The sequence below is a fragment of the Ursus americanus genome, chromosome 5 (genome assembly GCF_024610735.1).
Source record: "Ursus americanus isolate L20-20 chromosome 5, mUrsAme1.1.p, whole genome shotgun sequence".
Classification (NCBI taxonomy): domain Eukaryota; kingdom Metazoa; phylum Chordata; class Mammalia; order Carnivora; family Ursidae; genus Ursus; species Ursus americanus.
In genome coordinates, this window is record NC_142131.1 from 31,037,330 (window position 1) to 31,062,964 (window position 25,635).

The 25,635-nt window shown below is 34.9% G+C and overlaps 1 protein-coding gene across 3 annotated transcripts in view; it reads left to right on the plus strand.

Annotated features, from left to right (window-relative positions):
• Positions 1 to 25,635, plus strand: part of CERT1 (ceramide transporter 1) — a 98,583-nt gene that overhangs the window by 28,850 nt on the left and 44,098 nt on the right. For all 3 annotated transcript variants that reach the window (XM_087862064.1, XM_045809737.2, XM_045809736.2), the window contains 3 exons: positions 5,712 to 5,828; positions 20,947 to 21,054; positions 21,858 to 21,996. In XM_087862064.1, coding sequence (XP_087718190.1) covers positions 5,712 to 5,828; positions 20,947 to 21,054; positions 21,858 to 21,996 — 364 coding nt within the window. The remainder of the gene's footprint in view (positions 1 to 5,711; positions 5,829 to 20,946; positions 21,055 to 21,857; positions 21,997 to 25,635) is intronic.

A 25,635-nucleotide genomic window follows, 5' to 3' on the forward strand; every position in this document is an offset into this window, starting at 1 on the left:
GCCATTTTAACAAACTAAAGACAAGAATTCATAACAAATTTCAGTAGATGCAGAGCAAAAAAAAGAAGCTTTTGACAAAATCAAACATTCATTTAAATTGAAAAAAAATTTCTTAGGAAACTAGAAGTAGAAAGGAAAATCAGCCCAATGGAGGGCATCTACAAAAACACACAGTTTAACATCATACTTAATGGTGAAATATTTTATGCTATCTCCTAAGATTAAGGTCAGGGCAAGGATGTCTGCCCTTACCACTTCAACATTAACCTTGTTTTGAACATCTTAGTCATTTGAATATGGCAAGAAAAAAGATATAAAAAGGCATAAAGATCAGAAAGGCAGAAGAAAAACTATTTGCAGATGCATCAATGTTTTGTAGATTCCTTAGGTATATTGTATTATTTAAACAGCTGGTAGAAGTACTAAGTGACTTTTGCACAACTGTAGAATATAAGGTCAATATACAATCATGAGATGTATTATATACTATAAGCAATAAGATTTGTTTTTTAAGATTTTATTCATTTATTTGACAGAGACAGCCAGTGAGAAAGGGAACACAGGCAGGGGGAGTCAGAGAGGAAGAAGCAGGCTCCCAGCAGAGGAGCCTGATGTGGGGCTCGATCCCAGGACTCTGGGATCACACTCTCAGCCGAAGGCAGACACCTAACGACTGAGCCACCCAGGCGCCCCAGCAATAAGATTTTTAAAAAAATTCCATGTACAGTAATATAAAAAACACAATGCTTAGGAATCAGTCTCTGTCATTGTGCATTGTACCTGTATAATACAGGCTGAATGAGATTGCAGAGATAAAGAAGATGTGAATAACTGGAGAAATGTCCATGGATTGGAAGGGTCAATATTGTTAAGAGATCACACCGTCCCATATTAACCTGTGGAAAACCTGTGGAATTACTACAACCTGGTACTAAATCTGGAAATACATAGTAAATGCAAACTACCTAGATTATCCAAAGCAGTTTTTTAAAGGGAAGTAAAGTTTGAGGATTTAACACTACATGATTTCAAGACTATTAGGCAGCAATAATCTAACATTTTTGGAGTAAGAATAGACATGTTTTTTTTAAAGCTTTTATTTTTAAGTATTCTCTACACCCAACGTGGGACTTGAACTTACAACCCGCAGATCAAGAGTTGCATGCTCTACTGACTGAGCCAGCCACGTGCTCCCAAGAACAGACATTTAGATCAGCGGAACAGAGTAGATTTCAAAAGTAAGCCCAAACAAGGATGTGGAGTAACTGGATTTTGATAGACTGCTGGTGAGAATGTAAAATGGTACAACCATTTTTGGCAATTCCTTAAATGTATACCTACTTTGTGAGTTAGGCATTCCACTCCTAGGTCAGAAGTGAACATAGATATCCATACAAAGATGTGAATTTTCACAACAGAGGTTTTCAAAAGAACAAAAAGGTGGAAAAAAATTTTTCATCAAGAGGTGAAAAAGCAAAATATGTTATATTCATTATAATTCTACTCAGCAATAAAAAGAATTAATTACTGGTAAGACACATCAAAATGGATAACTATATATATATATATAGTTATACTGACTAAAACCACTGAGGCACAAAAGAGTACATACTGATTTCATTTACATAAATTTATTTAAAAATGCAAACTAATAACAGGTGAAGGCAGATCCCTGATTTCTGGAAGGTGTTGTCAAAGGAAGGGATGTTATATAGAGAGGATGAGGGATCTTTAGAAGGGGTCACATAAATGAAAACCTTTCCATCTTGATTGTGGCAGTGATTCAAATGGATAAAGTTTACTATAAATGATAAAGTTTGTTAAAAATGTGGTTGACTTTCTTTGAATTTCTAAGTCTTCTTAAATTCTGTCCACTGAGTTTAACCTTTTAAATATTATTTTCATTCTACTCTTGCCTCCACCAGAGAAATCTTTTCTAAAGCACCCTGTTATACTTTACTAATGTAGACTTTTGCACCTTCTCCGTAACTCTGCTTCTGGTATTTTCCTTGTTGTCTTCCTGGGAAATCCCTTTGCTGCTGCTTTTCCTGGATCTCAAATGCTTCTTAATTCTCTTGGTTACCCTCTCATTCTGGTGACACATATCTACCAGATTTGAAACGTAAATTTTTATTTATCTTCATGCTTTAGAACTATCATTCTGATGAAGTACCTGGGTGTATAACCCTTAAATATCATTATATGCCTTATTTCTTGGACTGCTTAATTTTCTCGTAGAAGAATCTTCCAACAGGCGGAAGGGGAGAGAAGGAACAAGTGTGGGTGCTAGCTCTCTGGGAGTCAGATAGGGGAAAGAAATGAATACTTTGTTGATATGAATACTTCCGTATCTGCTTTTTTTTTCCTTTCCCCACACCCACTGCTGTGTAGGACTGTCCCTACTTCTTAAACCTGTCTGATGTCATCTCTCTGAGAGGTAAGGGTGGGGCCTCTAATATTGCACAGTGGTAGGTGAGTCGTCACCAATGCTTGGGGTTACAGGGGTTTAGTTGCATCTTTTAATGACTCTTGATCAATTTTCTTTTCAGCTACACCCTTGCATTTACCTTTATGGCTACTTGATGCCTCCAGTTCCCTTGCTTTTCCATCATTGCATACAAATCGGCTTGATTTCTTTTTTCTTGTAGATATTTAATTTTCAGCTTTCTCAAGCCTGCTAATTCAATTACCACATTCCACTTTTACATCTTGTCAAGAGGTGCCTGGGTAGCTCAGTTGGTTAAGCGTCTGACTTTGATCTCATGGTTCTGGGATGGAGCCCAGCGTTGGGCTCCCTGCTCAGCGGGAGTCTGCTTGTCCCTCTCCCCCTCTCTCTGCCTCTCCTCCCGCTTGCGTGTGTGCACGCTCTCTCTCTCAAATAAATAAATACAATCATAAATAAATAGAGTTGGAAATTTTTCTTTATTTTTCTTTGTGGATTATGCCTCTTGTTCGTATAAAGTTATTTTGAAAGATAGTGGAAGCTTTGGACTGAATGTTTGTGTCCTCCCAAAATTCATTGTTGTAGCTTAATTTCTCATTGTGATTGTATTCAGAGGTGAGGCCTTTGGGAGATAATTGGGTTTAGATAAGATCACGAGAGTGAAGCCAACATGATGAACTTGGCACTCTTCTGAGGGGATGAGGAGACCAAAGAGCTGTCTGTCTTTTGTATGAGGACACAGCTAGAAGGCAGCCATCTGCAAACTAGGAAGAGGGTCCTCACAAACACCCTACCATGCTGACAGTGTGATCTGGACTTGTAGCCTCCAGAACTGTGAGCAATTTCTGTTTAAGCTACCCAATGGTATTTTTGTTTTAGAAGCCCAAAGAACTGACTAAGGTAAACCAACACAGTAGATATAAGTACCACTTCACCTTTTGATAAATTTTTTTGTCCCTAACAATGAATTTTGACAGGGTAAAGTACCCCTATATTTTCCTTTCTGTTGTTGGCTTTCTTCTATAGCATGCATTTTCAGTGGGGACACAACTTGGTTTTTGGGAGAGTAAAGTAATCTGACTTGTGTTCATTGCAGTTGTGTTTGAATCAAGCAATTATCTGCTATATGTTGGGGGATGTTGTATGTGTGTTGACACATGTTGTGAGTTTGGTTGTCTAGACTTCAGTATTCTCGGAAACATACCCTCTGAAGAAGTCTGTCATTTTCTTTGCCCTGTAGACTTAGCTTGCCTCACTTTTACACATTTTGGGAACTCAAGGCTTCTGTGTTTACGGACTGCGTATCACCTGACAATTGGTGCATCCCTCTTTTATGCCACCAACCTGTCAGATTGTTGATGGTAGAACTGGCTACCTTTTGTACATTTTCTGTCCAGTACCATCTCTGTGTAAAAGTATAGAGATACTGCATCTCATAGTCACGGGTGACATTCAATTGAAGTTATCAAATTCTTTAATTCCAGCTTTTTAGACTATCATTTTATTCTATTTCTGTGCAGCTCTATCAAAAGCTTGACATTTTCCACATTTCTGAACTTTGAAACAGGGAGAAGAGATCATAATTGGTATATTTGGCAGATTTAGAAGTTTGGCAGATTTTATGTACTGATTTTAGATTTTATTAAGTCACACATATCCATAGGAAGCCTAGTGGTGGGCTTCTGTTTTCAGAAATATTTTAAATGTGGCACTGTACTCACTGGAAGATTGTGAGGTTTTGAAGATGTCAAAGAGAACAAAGTGTTTGCTGGAAAAACTAGTAAATTTTAAACTAATATTTATTTTATTTTCTAAAGCTTTAATGAGGTTACTAAACAACAATACAAACTGTGCAACATTTTCAGGAATGGTAACTAGAAATATAATGAAAGTGATTATGAAGTGAAAGTTTAAAAACTTCTCGGCTATGACTGATCAGTTAAATTATTTACTTGGTTCTTCAGATATTGTATGTTCTTCGCTTCCTCCAAGGAACCTCTTTCAGTAACTGGATTCTATTCTTAAGGCTTGAATATTTAGCATTTCATTAAATTTATAGTCATTATTGTTTTGATGAGTGTTTAAGTGTTGTCTGTGTGTTTCTGTACTCATAATTACTGAAGGCAGGGTATGCATTCTTGTATTTTCCTTTTTCTTCTTTCTATTATATTCTACCTCCCACCATAGTCGGAACTATGATGTCGAGCACATTGTGATTCAGAAAATGCTTAACTTATATCCTTCAGCCAGGCAGAGCCATGATTTGTTGTTTTAACCTTAAAAGAGAAACTGTTCCTTAATCGAAAGAACACTGTGGAGTTACAGTGTTTTTGCTAAACAGATAAGAACATAAAAGATTGATGCTGTTAAAAGGAGGAAAGAATAAATAATAACTCTTGGAAGCACAATATGTAGATTCAGTTCATCAAATAAGTTTATTATTACATTGACCAGAGAGGACTTTCTCCCCTCTGAGAATAAGATTATTCACAGAAGAAGAAATTGATTGACTCTCTATACTGTGGTAGAAGAAGAGGTGGTATATGTGATACGATCCTGTCATACTTGAATTCATTTACTGAACAAAAATCAAGGATATAAAATATTCATTTTATATATTCTTATGAAGAATGTAAAAGACTGAACCAAATAATTGATATTTTCAGTAGATGTTTACTTTTTGATGTGGGCAGTTTCTTCTATCTAACATAGGTCTGATGTAATGTTTATTTTATCTTTGCTTTTCATTGGAAGCTCTCCTGACTGTTATTATCAAAGACATTTAAAAAGTTAGAAGTTGAAATACTTTGAAGGAAATGTTAACATTATCTTGTGATAGAATGTAACTATGTTTATCACATTTAATGAACTACAACTATTCATGATGAGAATTTACTTTTGAATAATGGAGGCAGGGAAAAAAGTAATAAACACCTTCCCTAAAACTTATTTTGGTGGGTTTTTTTGTGCTTATGGTGACGTTCCCACTAGTTAAGCTAACTCAAAGCATTCGATGAAAATATTAGCTATGTTTTTTGAAATATATTTATGAATCAACTCATTAGTAGTAATAGTTGGATGAAACTTTTTTTTGGTAACTATGCTCTTGTGCCCTTTATCTGAGACATCTTCAAAAAAGTTATTTGAGTAGAAAAATAAAAATTTAACAGGAGTCTCCCCCCAGCCAGAATGGATATGTCCATGTTTTTGCTCTTGGGTATAACACTTCTAAGAATGTAATTAGCTTTGCTTTTCATTTTCTCCACAGCCTCATGATTTTGATGAATGTCGATTTGATATTAGTGTAAATGATAGCGTTTGGTATCTTCGTGCTCAGGATCCAGATCACAGACAACAGTGGATAGATGCCATCGAACAGCACAAGGTAGGGGCTCCAATGTTTACCCGTCCATGGAGGACTAGGCAAGAGACTGGTAGTAACACCTTTAAAAAAGTTTTGAGATGTAACGTGTTATGAAAAAGTTGAACATTATTTGGGTGGTAAAGATTAAAGCAGTACAGATATAAATTTTTGAAATAATTTTTTTCTAACACTTGATTGTTCTAAGGAAATTTGTAATAATGAATATTTTTAATTTTTTTTTTTTGGAAGATCTAATTGGCTTTATTAAATGATTCATGAGTTGGGCAGCACTCCATCTAGCAAGTTGAGAGGCATACCAACAAATGTTCTTCATTGTTAATTAAAACAAAATATGCCCTTTTTTAAATAAAACAAATCTCTATTTTTCTACTTAGGATTTGCTTCATATTGAATGCGTTTTGTATGATCTGAATAAAAGGTTTTTGAAATAATATTGGACGTATAACCCTAATATTTAGAAGCTTCAGTGTTATTTTTTGTAGTCATCTGTAGCCATTTGGGTAATTTAATAGTGTAAACATTTGTAAATCATTTAATTTTTTTGAATAGGAAGCTATTTAATAATAAGCCTTTAGAAAGTATTGCTTATATAAATGTATAAGCCACATTCTTGTTATTTAAAGTGTGAAGAAAGGGTACGTGGTTGGCTCAGTCAGTTAAAGCATCTGCCTTCAGCTCAAGTCATGATCTCAATTCAAGGTCCTGGGATGGAACCCTGCATGGGCTCCCTCCCTGCTCAGCGAGGAGTCTGCTGCTCCTTTTCCCTCTGCCCGCCTCCCCCCCCACCATGCTCGCTCTCTCTGTCTGCCTCTCTCTCAAATGAATAAATAAAATGTTTAACAAAAAAACTAAGTGGTATGTAGACTAAATAAACATGTGATATCAAATCTGCATAATTAGCTATTTTAGTTGATTATGATAAAACAAGGAATAGGGAAAGGTGTAAGTTCACAATACCAATCCTGAGTGTGACTTAAAAGAACTTTGTACTTACTCATTCATAGGCTTGTCTGTACTTATTTGTTTGGGTTTCACGGAGTTGTAGTTGAAACACCTGTTTTGGTCATTTAGCAGGTGCAAAACATGTACCCACACAACACACACGTGCGTGCACGCGCACGCACACACACACACACACACACACACTAAAACAAGAAAAACTAAACTACTTCAAAGTTGATGAGATCCCGTCCTTCCAGCTCATACAGTTCCATTTACAGTTACTTCCTCATTACACCGCTTGCCCTTAGGATAACATAAGACACTTCGAACAATGGGCCTTTTTCTCTTCTGATGTCATCACATGGGCCTTCATTTAGGGATTTCTGAGGAAATGAGGTGGAAAACAATTTTTGAAAAGAAATTACGTATTTTGCTTGAAATGAGATGGAGTATGAAAAAAGTTTCTTACCAAAATATTCTTATGGTTGAGGTACCTAAATGATACCCAAGACTCATGTTAAACACCTCCTAAAAACTATGGTGTTCTTTGGCATAATGAAATAATTTTTCCCATGCTGTCACAGAGTCAACTTGATTTTGGTGCTTTTTCTTTATTTTTAAGAGCAGTTTTTATTTGACAACTTTAGTTTCATTTGTCTTAAATGTGACATAAGCTTATTAGGAAACTATTCTAAAGTAGCTAGATGGCAGAATATACTTGTTAGTTCTTAGCACTTCTTAAATATCAAGGTCATATAAAGTCATATTATCTCTGCTGTATTTAGTCAACTCTTAATACTAGAAAACGTTCTCAACAGATACTAGAGATTCTATACTTGTCTGCTTTATAAATGATTATCATATAAACTTACCTTTGCATTTTGAGTCTGATTTACTTGGCAAAGACTTAAGAATGCAAATATAACTTTTTAACCACTATTTTTGGTTTTGTTTGTTTTTATTTATTTAAGTAATCTCTACACCCAGTGTGGGACTTGAACTCATGACCCCGAGATCAGTCACATGCTCCTCTGAGTGAGCCAGCAGGGCGCCCCTAGTGTATTATTCTTTGTATAAGTAAACCAGTTCTCCATATACCTCTTTGCATCATATCATGGTGATAGAGGGAAGAAGATGGAATCAAATTTTACTTTTCCTTTATGTTCACAAGTTTTAAATTTTGAAGTGCAAGTCTAACAGCTGCCAAAGTAGTCAAGGGTCTGTCATTTTCTCATATAAGTTGTAGAAAAACCAAGTAGTTGGGATCACAACTGGACTCCATTAACTAGCAAAAAACTTCCTTATGTTGCTGGATGTTTCTCTCATTAAGGTCAAGAATTTGGTCAGTTCCTACCAGTGGAGTTAGTTGCTAAATTGCTTACAGTAGTAGTCTATACACAGTTAGTAAAAAAAAATTTTTTTTAAAGATTTTATTTATTTATTTGATAGGGAGACAGCCAGCGAGAAAGGAAGCACAAGCAGGGAAAGTGGGAGAGGAAGAAGCAGGCTCCCAACAGAGCAGGGAGCCTGATGGCGGGGCTCGATCCCAGGACCCTGGGATCACGCCCTGAGCCGAAGGCAGATGCTTAACGACTGAGCCACCCAGACGCCCCAGTAAAAAAAATTTTTAACACCTAAGTGTAGATTCTGCACACTACCAGCCAGCACTTTTGAGGTTTGAGATGAAATCAAGGAAAACAAAATACCAACCTTCTTTGATTTTCTTAGTGTTCTGGAATAAAAATAATTTAACCCTCAAGGGCTTTTAAAATAACTTTGTTAGTTTTTGTTACCTGGAATTTTTGAAAGCTGAATTCGCCTGAGCTGACATCTGCATTTTGTACTTACATATGATGCCTAAATACTCAGTAAAAGTCTATAGAAAAGAAGGAATGCCATTAATTTATATCAGCCATGCTCTTTTATCTATGAATGGTGTTTATCTTTTACCAAGATGGTGAAAGAGGTATCTGAGAATTTTACGTCAGTGAAAAAAAAGATATTTAGGTAGCTAATCATATTAACTTTGTAGCCAGTTGGATATAGCATGACAACATTTTATGTCAAAAAGACAGGGAGAACCCTACAGATCAGTAAGAAAAGTTTACACAACTCAAATAAAAACAAGAATAGCCAAAAGACTTGAACTGGCACTTCATGAAACAGGATATTCAAATGGATAATAAACATATGGAATGGTACTCTGTGCTGTTAGTCATCAGGAAAATGCATATTTAAGCTACAGTGAGGTACTACCATCCACCATGCAGTGTAACTAAAAAATAAGAAGAAGAAGAAATAAAAGGAAAAAAAGAACTTAATACCACATGTTGGTGAGGATGTAGAACAACAGGTGTAAAATGGTGCAAACACTTTGGGAAACATTTTTGCAATATCTGCTAACACTGAACATAGTTGTCCAGATCAGATGAATATTGAAAATTTGAAAAGATCACACAGGAATTGATGTCATAGGTCCTTTTAATTTAATTAAGCTTACTCGGTTACAGGGAATACAGGCCAACTCATGTTAACTTGAGAAATGGGAATATTGCCATGAGCCAAGAAAAATTACAGTGCGCTACCTGCAAAGAAAACTAGATCTGTATACTTAACTCTGAGTGCTCTTACTGTTAACAAACCTCAGTTACTCTGTCACTCGCCCCTCCCCCCCCCACCTACAGTTAATGGAGCTTAGTTTCATTCTGTTCTTTTTTCTCTTTCATAGTTCCCGTTTATCAATAACTTTTGCTCTCCCGTCCTGCTCTTAGTTTCTTTTTTCTTGGTTTGTCATGACTTTTTCCTGTTTGGCTTCTTTTCAGCTTCAGCTGCTACTCCTAACTGCTCGAGTCTCTTGGCATTTCTCAAAGTGAATGTCTTAAGAAAATTTGATGGCCTGTTCACTCCAGGTTACTATAAATTGGCCACTCTTGGTCCATTATAATTAATTGCATATTTACTTGTGCTTAAAAGGTAAAATGGGATTGGCAGTTACACAAATAATATTCTGAAAATGTAATGTATAATTTTGTATAGCATTTACCAAATTTGCAAGTTTTTATAATACCACATATTTGCTGACATGAGAAACAAAGGCAAAAGAAAAAAATTAAATTTCCTTACTGCCTACAGCCCATTGACAAGTCCTTGAAACAGTCAGAGTGACATTTCTCTAGGAACCTAGCTGCCTTGATGTTAATACTTTGTTAAGGGCAAAAGGTAATCTTAGCTTAACATTATCCTGATCCCCCAGGATCCTGTAAGTCTCCTTTAACACATAAAAATTCCATTGGAAACTTCCTTTATCTCTACCGCCCAAGATACACATTAGCAATCATCCTCCAAGCATATGCTCCACTGATATACTTCTGAACGGTCTCATGACTAGGGTTTTACTAGGCAGTAATAAATGACCTTTTCCAAACAATAGCCAGCTCCCTCAATGTCCTGGAAACCTTGTTTCCAGAATACCTTGGAGGCTTGTGCTGTCCATAACCCCCTCCCAACTTGAAGGTAATCAGTCACACATCACAACCCCAGTGCAGCTCTTGCTGCCCACCAGGTCCTGTCCCTGTGCTTTAATAAAACTACCTTTTTACACTGAAGACATCTCCAGAATTCTCTCTTGGCTATCGGCTCCGAACCCCAACATTTTCTACATCATTTGCCACTAACAATTTAAATGAATATTACTAGATTTTCAGCTTATTTTTCTATCCTTTATTAGTCTGTAATTAACTTACAAAATGTTTCTTTAGCTAAGAAAGATTTTTAAAAAGATAGTTAATCTAGAGTTCAACAACTGTCCTATATCATTACTGTAGAAAATATTAAAATGAGGCTTTATGCTACAAAAGTCATTTTTTTTACAGCGTTTGTATTTGAATTTTTATTTAATCAGGAGGGAATATTTCTGACAGTCACCAAGACAGATGGGATTCTGTTTTTTCTGTCCGATGTAGAAAAGTAATGGTGGGTGGCATCAGTGGAAACTGTTTGACATCAGTGGAAACTGTTCTCTAATTTTACTTGCTGAGTTTATTGGACATTATCTGGGAGAAAATGTTTCTTAAAAAGATCAAAGAACACAAAACTGCTCTTTCTTATCAAATCTTTTTAGCTAATAGCCTAAAAAAAGATTTTTCTCACATGGTCTTTATTGTCTGGTAACTATTCTGCGTTGGTCTGGAATTGAAGGATGAAAGATAGCTTTGGTAGAAACAGTAAGATTAGGTAGCAAAATAAATGAATATCCTACAGATTAAAATGTTATCCTAGCTGAAAACAGTTCTTGTCATTTTTCATTCATGGAAAGCCCATGACCTTGACAGACAAGATAAGATTATCGATAGGAATTCTACCACTGTTCATTTCCTAGCCCCTTTTTCTTTTCAGAAACATCCCTTTGGTCTGTAGAGGAATAGAGGAGTAATTAGGTATTGTCATCATTTAATTCCCTTTCTCTATTTTCCCATTGCCGTTCTTTCGTTCTGGTCACTGAGTGACTCGTTTGGATAAATTCTCCAGCTTTGTAACTACTTTTAAGTCTTGTTCCTCTTAAAATCCTTTCTAGTATAGCCAGAGTAATCCTTTAAAGATAGATATCTGATTCTTTACTTCCGGTTTTAAATCCTGTTTGACTTCCTGTTTCCCATAGGATCGAGTACATACTTTGCTTATAAGGCACTGTTAGAGGAAGAAATAGAATTACACTAAACTCCTATCAGCTTCCATATTTATTTACTATCCATTATTTAAAATGGGTTACATCAGGATTGCCGTTAATGGGAGTCTTTTGTTCTAGCATATCTCTGTTGTAAGGAGGTATTACTTGTTTTGAAATAGTGGACCTTGAAGAAATAGACAAGGAAACAAGAAGTGTGCCTCACAGTGAAGAAATCTTTAACAATACTTTTTAGTATTTACATTATATCGTAAGTGCTTGATAAATGTTAGCTACTATATTTCCCCTTCACCCCCAACACAGCCAGGATATTCCTTTATATCGCTCCTCTAGGAGGAGAAAATAAGTTTTAAAAGGCTAGCAGCAGATGTAGCAAAGTATCAGTACTACTCTTTAAACTTTCTTATTTTATGGTTTGCTCCCCAAAAAATGGTCGATGCGTATTTTCTTTCAGAAGGAAGTTCTGTAGGCATGGGATAAAAAAAGTCACAGTTCTATTATTTTTATCTACTTGCAAGGAGGGGACAATGGCAAAACAGTTACTATTGACTTTGAAGCTCCCTTAAATGTCCCAGCAAGAGAAAAAATATGTTTTACGATGTTTAAGAAGTATTTGCAGGTTTATTGAAATGTAAGCTTATAATTAGCCGAGGAAACGAAACCATAAATTCTTCTCTGCAAAGATCCTGAAAGAAATATATGTACATAAAACAATGGTCAGCAAATGAAGATTCTTTATTATGCTGGGACTTTGGCCCCAAACCTAAAATTTCCAAAAAAGGTATGTATTCCTTTCTTGGGGGGCAGGGGAGAAATCGAGGTCTATATCAAACATGAAAAGATACCCATAACTTATTACTGAGTGGATGAAAAGCTACAAAACAGTATAGTACCATTTATGTACAAATGTAAGGCTGTGCATGCAAAGAAGTATCTGGAGGAAGGACATTGGTCATATCTAAATGGGCTAAATTTTCATTTTCTTTTTTGCAGTTTTCAGTATTGTTTATATTGTTTGAAATATTTACAGTAAACATCACTTCTACAAAAAATAAAAAAAAATAAAGTCATAGAACACATTTTTAATCTACGTCACTTTAAAAGGGTCAAAACTAATAATATTGGTAAAGTTACAGTGAAATAAAGACCTGCATATTCTGCACATGGAATGTGCGTTAGTGCAGTCTTTTTGGAAAAGTCCTTGACAAGAGATATCAAAAGTGCTCATACCCTTAAACCTAGCAATTCTATTTCTGAGAAATTGTCAGAAAAGCACAACTAACCTGCAGAAAAATGCTTTATGTAAGAAGACAATAAATACTAAATGCAAAGACCAAAAAAATCTACAGGCCTAATAATAGCCCTAATAAATACCAAAATTATAGTACAATAAAACACTAACAAAGCTATATTGTAAGGAGAAAATTATATTAGATAATGGAAGGGAAAACAGGATATAAACTTTATCTCAGGGGTGCCTGGGTGGCTGAGTCGGTTAAGTGTCTGCCTTCAGCTCAGACCAAGCTCCCTGCTCAGTGGGGAGTCTGCTTCTCCTTCTCCCTATACTCTTCCCCCTGCTTGTGCTCTCTCTTTGTCAAATAAATAAATAAAATCTTAAAGAAAAAAAGGAATAATCAACTTTATCTCAATAAGGTTTTGAGGGGGAAATGTACAGAGAATAAGGAAAAACACGAGAGCGAAGAGTAACTCTCTCAGTTAAAAAGATTGAAGGTAGTTTGTATTTTTTTCCTTATAACAAGCAGATACTACTTTTAAAAACTAGAGTGGCAGGGGGGCAATAAAATCTAATCAATAGAACTATTCTCGGGATTGGTTTTAAAGAGAGTTGAAAGAAGTAGAATTAAAGTCTCTGGATGTTGAGACAGTATATAGCATAATGATTAATCTGAGCACTTGAATCTGGAATTAAATCCTGGCTCCATTACTTACCAGTTGTGTGACTCTGAAAACATTAAATAAAATCACCTGTAAAGTGGATATAGTAATAGTACCTATTTTACATAGGCTATTACAAGAATTAAGTGAGATAATGCACTTAAAGTATTGGCATCATACCTGGTACAAAGTAGATATCCCAAGTTTAGCTTTTACTGTTTTTACAATGTATTCAACGTGGCTCTCTGGAGTTAATCTCTAAAATACCAAATTTTTTTAGAAAGTTACTCAGCCCTCATTAGCTCTCCTGTCAAAGCAAAACAGGAAAGATCTCTGTATCCCTTAGTATTTATTTTCTAAAACTAGGGTGGAAAAATTGTTTAACACACTGTCTTTAAACCGCTTCATTTGATAGTTATCTCGTTATTTCTCACCTAATGTGTCGCTGATTGTGTCAAACAGCTTTTAGTACAGAGGAAGTACTTGGTAGCTTACTAATTTCCCCTTTAGCTGTAAGGATGTATTATGGAATCCAAAGCCCTAGATTATAAGTGGAAGAAAGAGAGGTCAGAAGTCAAGAAAAGAAAAGTCAAGAAAAGGGGTAGCTGTTGTTACTCTCTGCTTCTACGGTACCATATTGTATTTGGGCATTTTTGTAGTAGGATTGTACTACATCTGGATTGTAGTAGGCAGTGTCTCTTTTTCTTATTCAACGTTCTTTTAACACTTAACTGGGGCATGTGACAAGGCCCTGCTTAACTCCTCCAGCCTCATCTCACTACAACACTTGGCCTGTTTCGATATTTCTGTGAAGGAAAGCTCATCTCATGTTCCAGGAGAAAAAAAAGGAAAATAAATATCCAGGTTTCATAAATGACCTTCAAATGATCTATTTGATAGTGGGTTTTAAATTATGATGCAAGAATGACTGGATCTGAAAAGAAAAGAATTGTTTTGGGACTAATCTGAGCAAATGTTCTATTTTCCAGTATTATTTGGAAAAAATATCTTGAGAGAAAGCAAATATTCTACTCACCGGAGTGCTGCTAGGATTTAGGCACTGAGAATATGACAAAAATCCTCTCTAATATACCATTTTCTTAAATATATTTTAAATTTTCTTTGATTCATGAGGTGGTGCAATTCCTGGAAATTACTGTGAGTTGACCTTCTCATCTGGTACATTTTATCAATGAGTTGTGTTTTATTTTTCCATCTGGTTCAAGGACTGCCTTGAACATACTGCATATGTACGTTTTTAGCCTTTGTTTAGGTATTTAGGTTTAGTACAGAGAATTACAGCCCTAAACTACACATATCATTTTAAAGATAAGAATATTAAGCCCAAGAAGGTAGCGACTAACTTGTAAAATTTTTAGTGGTTATAGTGATACTAGAACCTTCTCTTCTCTTATCCTTGGATTCTTGCTACTTCGGAGGCTACTGCTCTGTGGGGGGGGGGGGGTCCATAAGTATTTAAAAGGCTAAATAGATGAGATCTTAATGTTCGTGGGCATGAAATTGTTATGCCAGATTTTCTTATCTCAAATAATATGTTTATGTTGACTTAGACAAAAATAAAATTGTTGCCACTGCAGCTTATATTTTAAATCACAGTTATATTGGTTAAATAGTGTCTTGCTTCTCACGTGGTTTGCTTCTCACGTGGTTTGCTCACATTCAATACTGAATGTGAGATGTATGGATATTCACAGCTTAGGAAGCTTATTTGGTTTTATTATGGGTTTCAGAATTTTAATTTCTGGAAAATGCTCCATTGTTTTTATGATAGCATTTAATCTTGTATATTCTCTCTTTCCATAGTTAAAATGGAAAGAGTCAGTGTAGTTGGGGCAGGGGTAACTATGCCACTAATAACTAGATGATTTTTGACACCATGAGGAAGTTACTTCATTTCTTTCTCAATTTCTTTGCTGTGTTTCTTGCTGGCAAGTGTTATTAGGAAAAAGAATAAACTTTTCAAAAGGTGGATGCTATTAAAATAAGTCAGCCTTTTTGCTGTATTTTTTAACCACTGCCTTTGGAGTCTAGATGGGGCGATGAACAGATTGTATAAAATGATAGATATATTATGTAAGTTTCTCTCTCACGATTAAGCCAAAATACAAAATTTAATTGTGACTTTGAGAAAGTTTTCTTTTCAAAGTGGTTCTTTTTCTATTCTGTTAAATTCATAACTTTGAACTATATGATTTAATTTATCATGCTTTTAATTTTTCTCAAAAAGTAAAGATACAGAGGGTAAAGGTACACATAAAGGAATCAGTGTAGAGGTTACTGTTGTACTTTGACCAGTAGTAACCTTTGTATCAATTTTCCAAGTTTACTGCTAGTTGGAAAATGCTCCTGATCCCCTCTAGTGGCCAAAAGATGGTGGGTTTTTTTTTGTTGTTGTGGGGGTTTTTGGGGTTTTAATAAAAAGGAATATTATAATAAAGGTGTGGTCTCATTGTAGTATTTAAAAGCAATAAACCTTGTTCTATATTGGGCATGTACAATTAAGTGTTTCACTGAACAAAAATAGCGTTCAGTGTTTATGCAAAACATGTTCAGGAATCTGGCTTACAAACACGCAAATTGGAAAAGGATAGTTTTGCAAAGCATTCTGTGAGGAAGTTTGAGGAGATATATTGAAAGGGAAAAATACTCCTACGGTAACTGTATTTGAATTCTACATTATTAATTTTAGATAGAATTTTGTGTTTTCAAAATATTATGTATTGGTAATTAGAGGTTTTAAGTAGCTCAACTTCTTTTTTCTTATGGAACAGTGAGTGGAATTAAGAAAAAGGCAGCATATCTTTGAAGTGTTAATCCCAAAATCATACCAATGAGGTTTTGAAAGCATGTTACAATTTTTAAGAACATTTAACAATATCATTTGTGGCAATAAAGTAATTTTTTCACATTTCCATCCTTGCTTCCTTCACCCCACTTTGTCTTCAAAAAGCATACCTTATAAATTTAGGATGAGTATTGTTGCCTTCAAAGTGAATGTCTTGGAAAGCCAAAGGAGATGTCAGGAACATTACCCATTTTCAGAATAGTTTTATAACTTTTCTTTTAGAAATATTTTTAACACCTATGACCAAATGTTTTTAAAATGTTGATATCTTCGATGATAGATTAGATTTTTTTAGAGAAATCTAAAAGTAAATCAGAGCCATGTCATGTGAATAAGAAAAGTAGTCAAGCTTAATTATACAGTTTTTTTTTTTTTTTTTTAAGATTTTATTGATTCATGAGAGAGAGAGAGCCAGTGAGAGAGGGAACACAAGCAGGGGGAGTGGGAGAGGAAGAAGCAGGCTCCCAGAGGAGGAGCCTGATGCAGGGCTCGATCCCAGAACACCGGGATCATGCTCTGAGCTGAAGGCAGACCTTTAACGACTGAGCCACCCAGGCACCCCAAAGCTTAATTATACAGTTTCAAGATATTTCTTTAAAGTAATGAGAGTGTTCTTTAATTTTTATTCTGTGACTCCCAAAAATGATTTGATCCATTTTGTGGCTATGTCATAAAATTTCTCTGAATGTTGTGGTAATGCCATCAGGAATGTTTTATGCAATGTCAGTATCATTGGCACAATTATGGACATTTCCAGAATGACTAGATTTTAAACAGTGAGGATTCATCTGTGTGTATATATGTATCTTTGTTAAACGTTTATTTGTATTTAAGTTACCTTAGTGCAGTCGTTGACTGAAATAGTGTGACAAATGAATCTCCATTATTTAAATTGAATAACAGTGCAATTGCTTATAGTTTATTTCTTTTCCCTTGGAGTGATTTTGTATGCTTCATAGTGGAATTTATTTAAGTGAAACTTTATTAGAGGTAGAAATACAATTACACTAAACTCTCAGCCTCCACATTCAGTTATTAACCATTATTTAAGATGTCCACCACTATCAATTATTGCTATAGTATTTTTTCTAACATGTCTTAGTTGTGAGGAAACATTGCTTGTTTTAAAATAATGGAACCTGAAAAAATAGACAAGGAGATAAGTATGTTTTATGGTGAAGAAACCTTTAGAAAAACTCTGTATTTCTGTTTTCTTTCAAGATCTTAAAAGAAAAGATCTTTTAAAAATAGCAGTTTTTACTTCCACTGAGACTCATTGACAAGCAATTAGAGAGGGTAGACTTATTTGGATTTAAATTTCAAATTGTGTGGTTTTGAATATTTTGCAAATAAATATCCAAAATCTATTTTAATACTATAAAATTTTGATTGTAAATCAGAGGATGGTTCTGTATTTAAATAGGCAGTTCCCATTAATTTCTGTTTAGAAATGAATGACACATAAGTGTCTAAGGTAAGTGACTTAAGTACCTTATGTTTTTAGTCTGTTACAGATAGATTCTTCTTATTTTTAACTCCAGTCTTCAATATTTAAATCTTAATGAGAAACTTTACCAAACCAATACAATTAAAGTGTTGAAACACTCCACTTAGAGTTAGTGTTATTGTCAAAAGAGAGGAGAAGAAACTAGAGCCATTTTAGGTAAAGAACCTAGTAGCTTAGGACAGTATTTCAAAAGTTTTATTTTTTCTGAACTCAATGATTGTGTAATTAGTATTCTGTTCTGGTGGGATTCTATTATATTGAAACAAGCTTACCTTTTTTTCTTTATTTTATTGAGGTACAATTTACATTCTTAAAATGTATCTATTTTAATTGGATAGTTGAATTTAGACTATTTGTAATTTGTACCCCCAAATTTTCTTGTGCCTCTTTGTAACCATTGCCCCCGTTGCCCCTTGGCCTACTTTTTTGTCATAGATTAGTTTTATCTTCTTAAAAAAGTCCATTTTCTTGAGGTACAATTTACATAAAGTGCATGCTTTACCCTTTCATTAATTTTTTCTGGCACAAAAATACTAATTTTGCTTCATTACTAAAACACTGCTTTACTTTGAGATGAGGAGTGGTGTAGAGTGAGCTAAGTCTTGGAGAAGAGTTTTAATTCCATGCAGTCTTAAGTTTATATGTTATTTGTTAGTAAATTGATAGTTAAAAATGTAGTATCTTTCATGGAGTGTTTTATATAAACAAGTGTTACTGAAGTATGACAATTTCACTTTGAATGTTTGGCAACCAGTATATACTGGAAGTTTGAATTTTAAGAGACTACTGGTTTTCACATGGATAAATTTCTAGTCTCTTTGCCTAAGATATTTATTTCTTTTCCATGAGCTGTTGTGTGCTCTTTTGGTTATGGATTCCTCTTCCTCCTTTCTCACTCTTCCTCCCTCCTTTTCCTTCTTCTTCCTAGAATAATAAACTTAAGTTAAATGAAGTGATACTGAATTGGAAAAATGTTCTGAACTAGTATTAATATTATTTACATAAAAATGATAGCATGAACATTTTATTTATTAATTAAATCAGTATAAAAATTTAATGTTCTTATACCTAAAAGAACATTTTTCAATTAGAATGATGTCTTGGGCTGATGAACGGATAAAGGAGAGGTGCTGTATACATATACAATGCAGTATTACTCAGCCATCAAAAAGAATAAAATCTTGCCATTTATAGTGATGGGGATGGAGCTAGAGTATATTATGCTAAGAGAAATAAGTCAGAGAAAGACATACCATATGGTTTCACTCATATGCGGAATTTAAGAAAGAAAACAGATGAACAGATGGGAGGGGGGATAAAAGAGAGAGAAACAAACCCCTCATAAGAGACTCTTAACAATAGAGGGAGGTGGGTGGGGGGTGGGCTAGATGGGTGATGGATATTAGAGGAGGGCACTTGTTATGATGAGCACTGGGTGTTGTATGTAAGTGATGAATCACTGCTTTCAGCTCCAGAAGCCAATAGTGCACTGTATGTTAACTAACTAGAATTTAAATAAAAAATTTAAAAAGAATGATGTCTTGGGCAAACCAATAGCTGTATAGGAAACGTAATGGATTTTCAGGAACTAGAACACAGAGGATGTAAAATGTCATAATACATTTTCTATAGTTTCTATAATACATTGTACTTAATTTTAATGATTCCTAATCTTAATCTTGAAAATCAAGTATTCTAAAAAAACTTATAATTGTTGCTACTACGTGTGATACCAAAAATGATCAGTTATTATTTTACCTCTTAAGTTTAGTGACTAGGACTAAAGTTATTTGTAGTTCTTTTTAAAAGTAACAGAAGAAGGCAAGCAGAGATCCAGAATACTTTAGCAGGTTTTTCAGATACTTGGAAGTTATTTTTTTTCAAATGTTCAATTCTTGTGTCTATATCATTAGTACTGCTTTTGTCTCAACGAGGGTGGACTATAGAATTGGTGCTCTGAAGCATGCCAACCCCAAGTGTTATTACAGTGCAGAGTCTAACTGTACCCCAGTATCCAGAAGTTCAATTAATTATCTTCCATGGTGTGATTTCTTAACAGACTGACAAAATTGAAAAGTTTCTTTTTTTCTTTTAAGATTTTATTTATTTGAGAGAGAGAGCGGGCACACAAGAGGGGGGAGAGGCAGAGGGAGAGGGATAAGCAGCACCATGCAGAGATCGTCGGGGACATGGGGATCGATTCCAGGACCCTGGGATCATGACCTGAACCAAAGTCAGACACTTAACTGACTGAGCCACCCAGGCACCCTGAAGTTGGAAACTTTCTTTCTGCCATGAACTGTTGAAGTGAATACAAAAATTTTAAAAAGATACAGTCTTCTAGAAGATCCAACTCCAGTTGTAATTACAAAATGTAAACTATAATAGTTGAGTGGTAAATGCCATAATCATGATATAGAAATGGTTGAGAATACGGAGACAAACTGCCTGATATAAAAAGAAAGGCTTCACTGAGACAGTTATATTTGAGCTGTGTCAGGATACATGATTAATTTACAAAGAAATAGTACTGGGAGTTTTTTTATTATTATCTTTTTAGCCTTATTCTGTCCTTTTTTTAATTGTGGTAAAATATACATAACAATTTGTCATTTTAGCCATGCTTAAGTGTACAGTTCTGTGACATGAAGTACGTGCATGTTGAACATCACTATCCGTCTCCAGAACTTTTTCATCTTCTGCAACAAAAACCCTGTGCCTGTTAAATTCCATCGCATTTCCCCCTCCCTGTACTCCCTGGTAACCACTCTCCTACTTTGTCCTTATGAATTTGCCTACTCTGGGTAGTTTTCCTGTTACTAAACACTCTAAGCCCCCTAGCCCAACCTATAGTCGTTACTCAGTAAATTTCTAAATTAAGTGGCAGTTAGGAATAGAAAGGCATTACTTATGCCAGTGGCTTGCTTATATTTCTTACATGGACTCAAACTGCTAAATATTGTTACTAATAACGTATAGATTTGTAGGAAAACTTTTGTTTTCTCCTAAGTGTTTTTTCCAGTTTTATTGATATATAATTGACATGTAACATTGTATTGTAAGTGTACAACATAATGATTTGATAGATGTATATATTGTGAAATGATTACCATGATAATTTTTTAACATCTGTCACCTCACATAGTTACAACTTTTCTTCTTGTGATGATTAAGTACTTTTTGCTTAACTTTTTTTTTTCACCTAGTTTACTTTCATTTTTAGACTGAATCTGGATATGGGTCTGAATCCAGCTTACGTCGCCATGGCTCTATGGTGTCACTGGTGTCTGGAGCAAGTGGCTATTCTGCAACATCCACCTCTTCATTCAAGGTTTGTGGTTATGTATGCTTTAAGGTGGCATAAGTTGAGTTGAGTGCCGAATGTTGTGAAAAGAATTTACTTGATAGTTTTTTAAAAGAAACTTTCTGTGATGTAATTTATTTGATGTTGTTACAGAATAGTTTTTAACGGGCAAAATCATGATTCTTACAAATATAAAATGAACATATCAGATTTTATTTCATTAATGAGATAAGATATAAAGAAAAAATTGGTTCAAAGGAAACTATAAGGAATATTGAAATGATTTTGCTAATACATGCAAAGCTGGTCCGTATTCAGAGATTAGTAACTAAGTATATCCACTGGACAAAGTTCATTTGCACTTCTGTGGACATGGATCACTTATATTACTCTGTTTTCTACTACTTAAAAGAGTTGTAAAATAGCTCCAGTGCAACGAAATCAGAGATTCAGTATGATCAAACAGTACCCTCGCTTAAGAGTTCTGTAGGTAACACTTACCATTCCTTTGAAACGTCACCCAGTAACGTATTTGCCCAAAGTCTTTTACAGTTTTTCCTCACAGTGTTTAATTTGAAAATATTAAATGTTATATTAGCAAATTGTCAGACTTACTGCTGTCTTATTTCCTTCAAGCTTATCACTGTGAAGCCACTAGTTAGTCATGTTCAAGTCTATTCCTGGGAGTATTATATTGAACCTGACAGCTCTTCCTACCCCTGCCCTCAGTAGTAAGATGTAAACCTAAAAAGGCGATGAAATATCATAGGAGTATATATATTTCAGTTTTGTTAACTTGGATTACATGCCCCCCTTTATGTGTTTTGCAGAAAGGCCACAGTTTACGTGAAAAATTGGCTGAAATGGAAACCTTTAGAGATATCCTATGTAGACAAGTTGATACTTTACAGAAGTACTTTGATGCCTGTGCTGATGCTGTCTCCAAGGATGAACTTCAAAGGGATAAAGGTTAATTAGGCTATTACCACTATTTTTACTTGGAGAATGAATGGATTTAAAGCCTCTTGATCTTAAAGGGTAATGTCTTTAAGAGATAAAGGTAATTATAGTCACTTTTGCTGAAAACTCCCAATGTAACAGATTTCAGTGTCCATATAACTTGTATACTTTAATAATGCATCCTAAGTAATCTGATCCCCCCATACCAGATACGACTGAAGATTTTTAAGTGATTTTTAAACTCTTTATTCCATTAAAAAATATATCTATCATCTTGGTAACATGGGGCATTTCACATGATCATGTCTAATAAATTTACCCCATGGGGCACCTGGCTGGCTCATTCAGTAGAGCTTATGACTCTTGATCTCAGGGTCATGAGTTAAAGCCCCGCATTGGGCCTAGAGCTTATTAAAAACAAAACAAAACAAAATAATTGTACCCCATCATGAGTCTTAGAGAGAAGCATGTTTATGTTAAATCCTCCAAATCTGAAATCATTCCATCTCTTTATTCCTCTCTCTTCCTTCTCTTCTCCCTTTCTTTTTCTCTTCACTTCTCTCTCCCCATCCCTTCCTCTGGCTTTTTTCTCACAGAAGAAGAAACCAATAATGGAGCTACATAAAGATTTAAAAATAATATTTAGTGAATTTTTTTGTTTAAGAGATGATCTTCGTTAACTTACTCATAATGTGAGTTTTTAAGTTATTTTTTCTTTGTTACTGCTAAAGATATTACTGTTAACATCTGTTCTTCATTTTTTCTTTTATTTGCCATGAAGGCAAAAATGAACTATTCATAGCAGTATTACTAAATAGCACTAAGTTCATTCCCAGTGTAACTAAGTTACTTGACGTGGTTTCATTTCTTGGTTTTATTAAATGTGTTTGAGCTGAGTTCAGATTCTTTTTGTCTTCTCTCATTTTTTCCTCCTTCTGCCTTCTTTTGTATTGAGTATTTTTTAAATAATTTTATTTGTTATGTCCTTTGTTGGCTTTTAGTTATAACTTTTTGTTATTTTAGTGGCTACTTTAGGGTTTATAGTATGTACATTTAACTTACCATAGTCTGCTTTCAGATAACGTACCACTTCCAACGTAGTATAAGAACCTTACATTTTGTGTTTTAATTTTTCCCCTCTACCAGTGCTCTCTAACCAGTACCCTGTGAATTATAAGGTTTTCCAGTCTGTGTTGTAGAAATAGGAATTTTTCCCTGTGCCATGTAGGTTTTGGATACTGTTCCTGGAATTTTTTCGTATGGTTCTTTCCCTGACATCTATAGTTCCCTCACTTGTATGTGGTAACAGTACTCTACTGAATTCTCTAGGGGACCTTCTACTGATCTCCGAATTCTTTCTCTGTATAGGTCTCTCCTCTGTAGTCCTCTGTCTTGTGAACTCTAGTTGCCTTTATCTTTCTGTTCTGTCATCTACTCCTCACCTTAGAGAGTCTGCCAGATTCCTTCTGCTTTCCTCCTTATTCTACCACTTGGAAACGCTCCCGAGACAGTAACCTAGGGCAATCATAGGGCTCATGTTATTTGTTTTCTGATTCTCAGGAATCACTGTCCTTTATTGCCTAACATCCAATGTCTTGAAAACCTTTGTTTCATGTAGTTTTTCCAGTTTTTTAATTTCATGCTAGAGGGTAGCCTGTTTAGTCTACCTTGGTCAGAAGCAGAAGCCCGTATTCCTCTTAAAGTACTTAATTTTGTCTAAATGAAGTATCCTTGAAGTTCTTTATATTTGATACACTTGAAGTTTTAGGCTCTTTAACATTTCTCTAAAAATAAAGGCAGTTGAACTTCTCTTTCTCCTTCACTAAGAAAAATGTGTGTATTCCTTTTTAATCAAATTAAACACTACACATCATCTTCCATTTACTTGTAGATAACCCTTTAAAAAAAAACAGGATATATACTATGGAATTGATTTATTTTTGAATGATCATGCCAATAGTATATAACATGTCAAGGACAGACGTGATAGTGAAAGGAGTAGAAATTGGGATGCAGTGATAAGCAGGTTGTATAGAAGTTTTGAAAAATAATTTTAAACTATTCATGTTTGAATGAATAGCATCAATGGTAGACTAACGTATTAGTCTGCTAGGGCTGCTATCACAAAGTACTACAGTCTGGGTGGCTTAAGCTACAGAAGTTTATTTCCTCACAGTTCTGGAGGCTAGAAGTCTGAGATGACTTGTTCCAAGGTTGGTTTCTTCTGAGGGCCATGAGGTAATGATCTCATTTAGGTCTCTCTCCTCGGCAGTCTTCTCCCTTTGTCTTCATATTATCTTCCTTCTGTAAGTGCTTGTGTTTAAGTTTCCTTCTTTTACAAGGACACTGGTCCACTGGTTTTATTGGATTAGGACCCACCTTAATGACCTCATTTTAACTTGATTACCTCTGTAAAGACCCTGTATCCAGATAGAGTCACATTCAGATGTATGGAAGGTTAGAACTTCAACATATGAATGGTGCAGGGACACAGTTCAACCCATAACAACTGATTTCCCTATAAATGCTATCTTAAGAAGTACTGATGTTTGTAAGAATACATATTGGGTAAAGGTGAAATAAGGACGTGGACTATAGTTTCCTACTTTGTAAATCCGAGTTGCTGAACTGAGTCTAAGGATCTTTCATTAAATTATCAATACTAAGTCTGTGACAGCAGTGGATTATAGGTAGTGAATTCATCTATTTTTGTCCGTTTAGCTTTCATGCTAATTTTGTAAGTGATTAATCTACTACCTTTATTCTATATTTACCTTTGCAGTGAGATTTACTCTTTCATATGTTTTTTTGTTGATAATGAGAGCACTTTCTTCTCAGTCCACAGAAGTCCCTTTAACATTTCCTGTTAAGGCCGATTTAGTGGTGATGAACTCCTTTAGCTTTTGCTTGTGTGGAAAACTGTATCTCACTTTCAGTTCTGAATGATAACTTTCCTGGGTAGAACGTTTTTGGTTTGAAGTCTTTTTTTTTATGGCTTAAAGAATTTTAAGAATCACTGTTCTTTATTAAGTGTGTCATTGAAATAATAATAGCAAATTCTCATTTTATTTTAGGTGTTCAGGGTTTTTATATAAAATATTTTATCAGAACTGTTAGGCACTTTCAGCCCTCCCCCCCCCCCAATTCCCATATATGCTTCAGTAGAATTTAATTAACCCTTAAAATCTTAGATATATTGGGTTTGCAGAAGTAGGAGAAATTATCTCTAACCTAAATAAACTGTCTAATTTTAAAGGAAGACATGTATTACATTAAAGGAAAGTTTCTATTAATCTTGTTCTTTTTTCATTGTTAGTTTGATGACTTGAAGTAGATTACTAAACATTTTTCCACATCTCTTTTCTCAACTGTAAAGTAGATATTATATCCAGCACATATGACTGTGAGAATTAAGTGAGAATTATATACATTAGCACTGTGCCTAACAGCGAAACTTAAGTAAATAATAGCTGCTATTTTTAATGTGGTTCATTTGGATTATTGCAAGGATAAGGAAAGCAGAAATGATTGGGGTGGGGGATTTCTATTTGGACAGTAGTTTCAAACCGTGTCAGATATCCCTTAAGGGTGCCTCAAGGATGCACAAGGAATGCTTGGTTGGGAAGGAAAGGGGAAGTCCACTCTTCC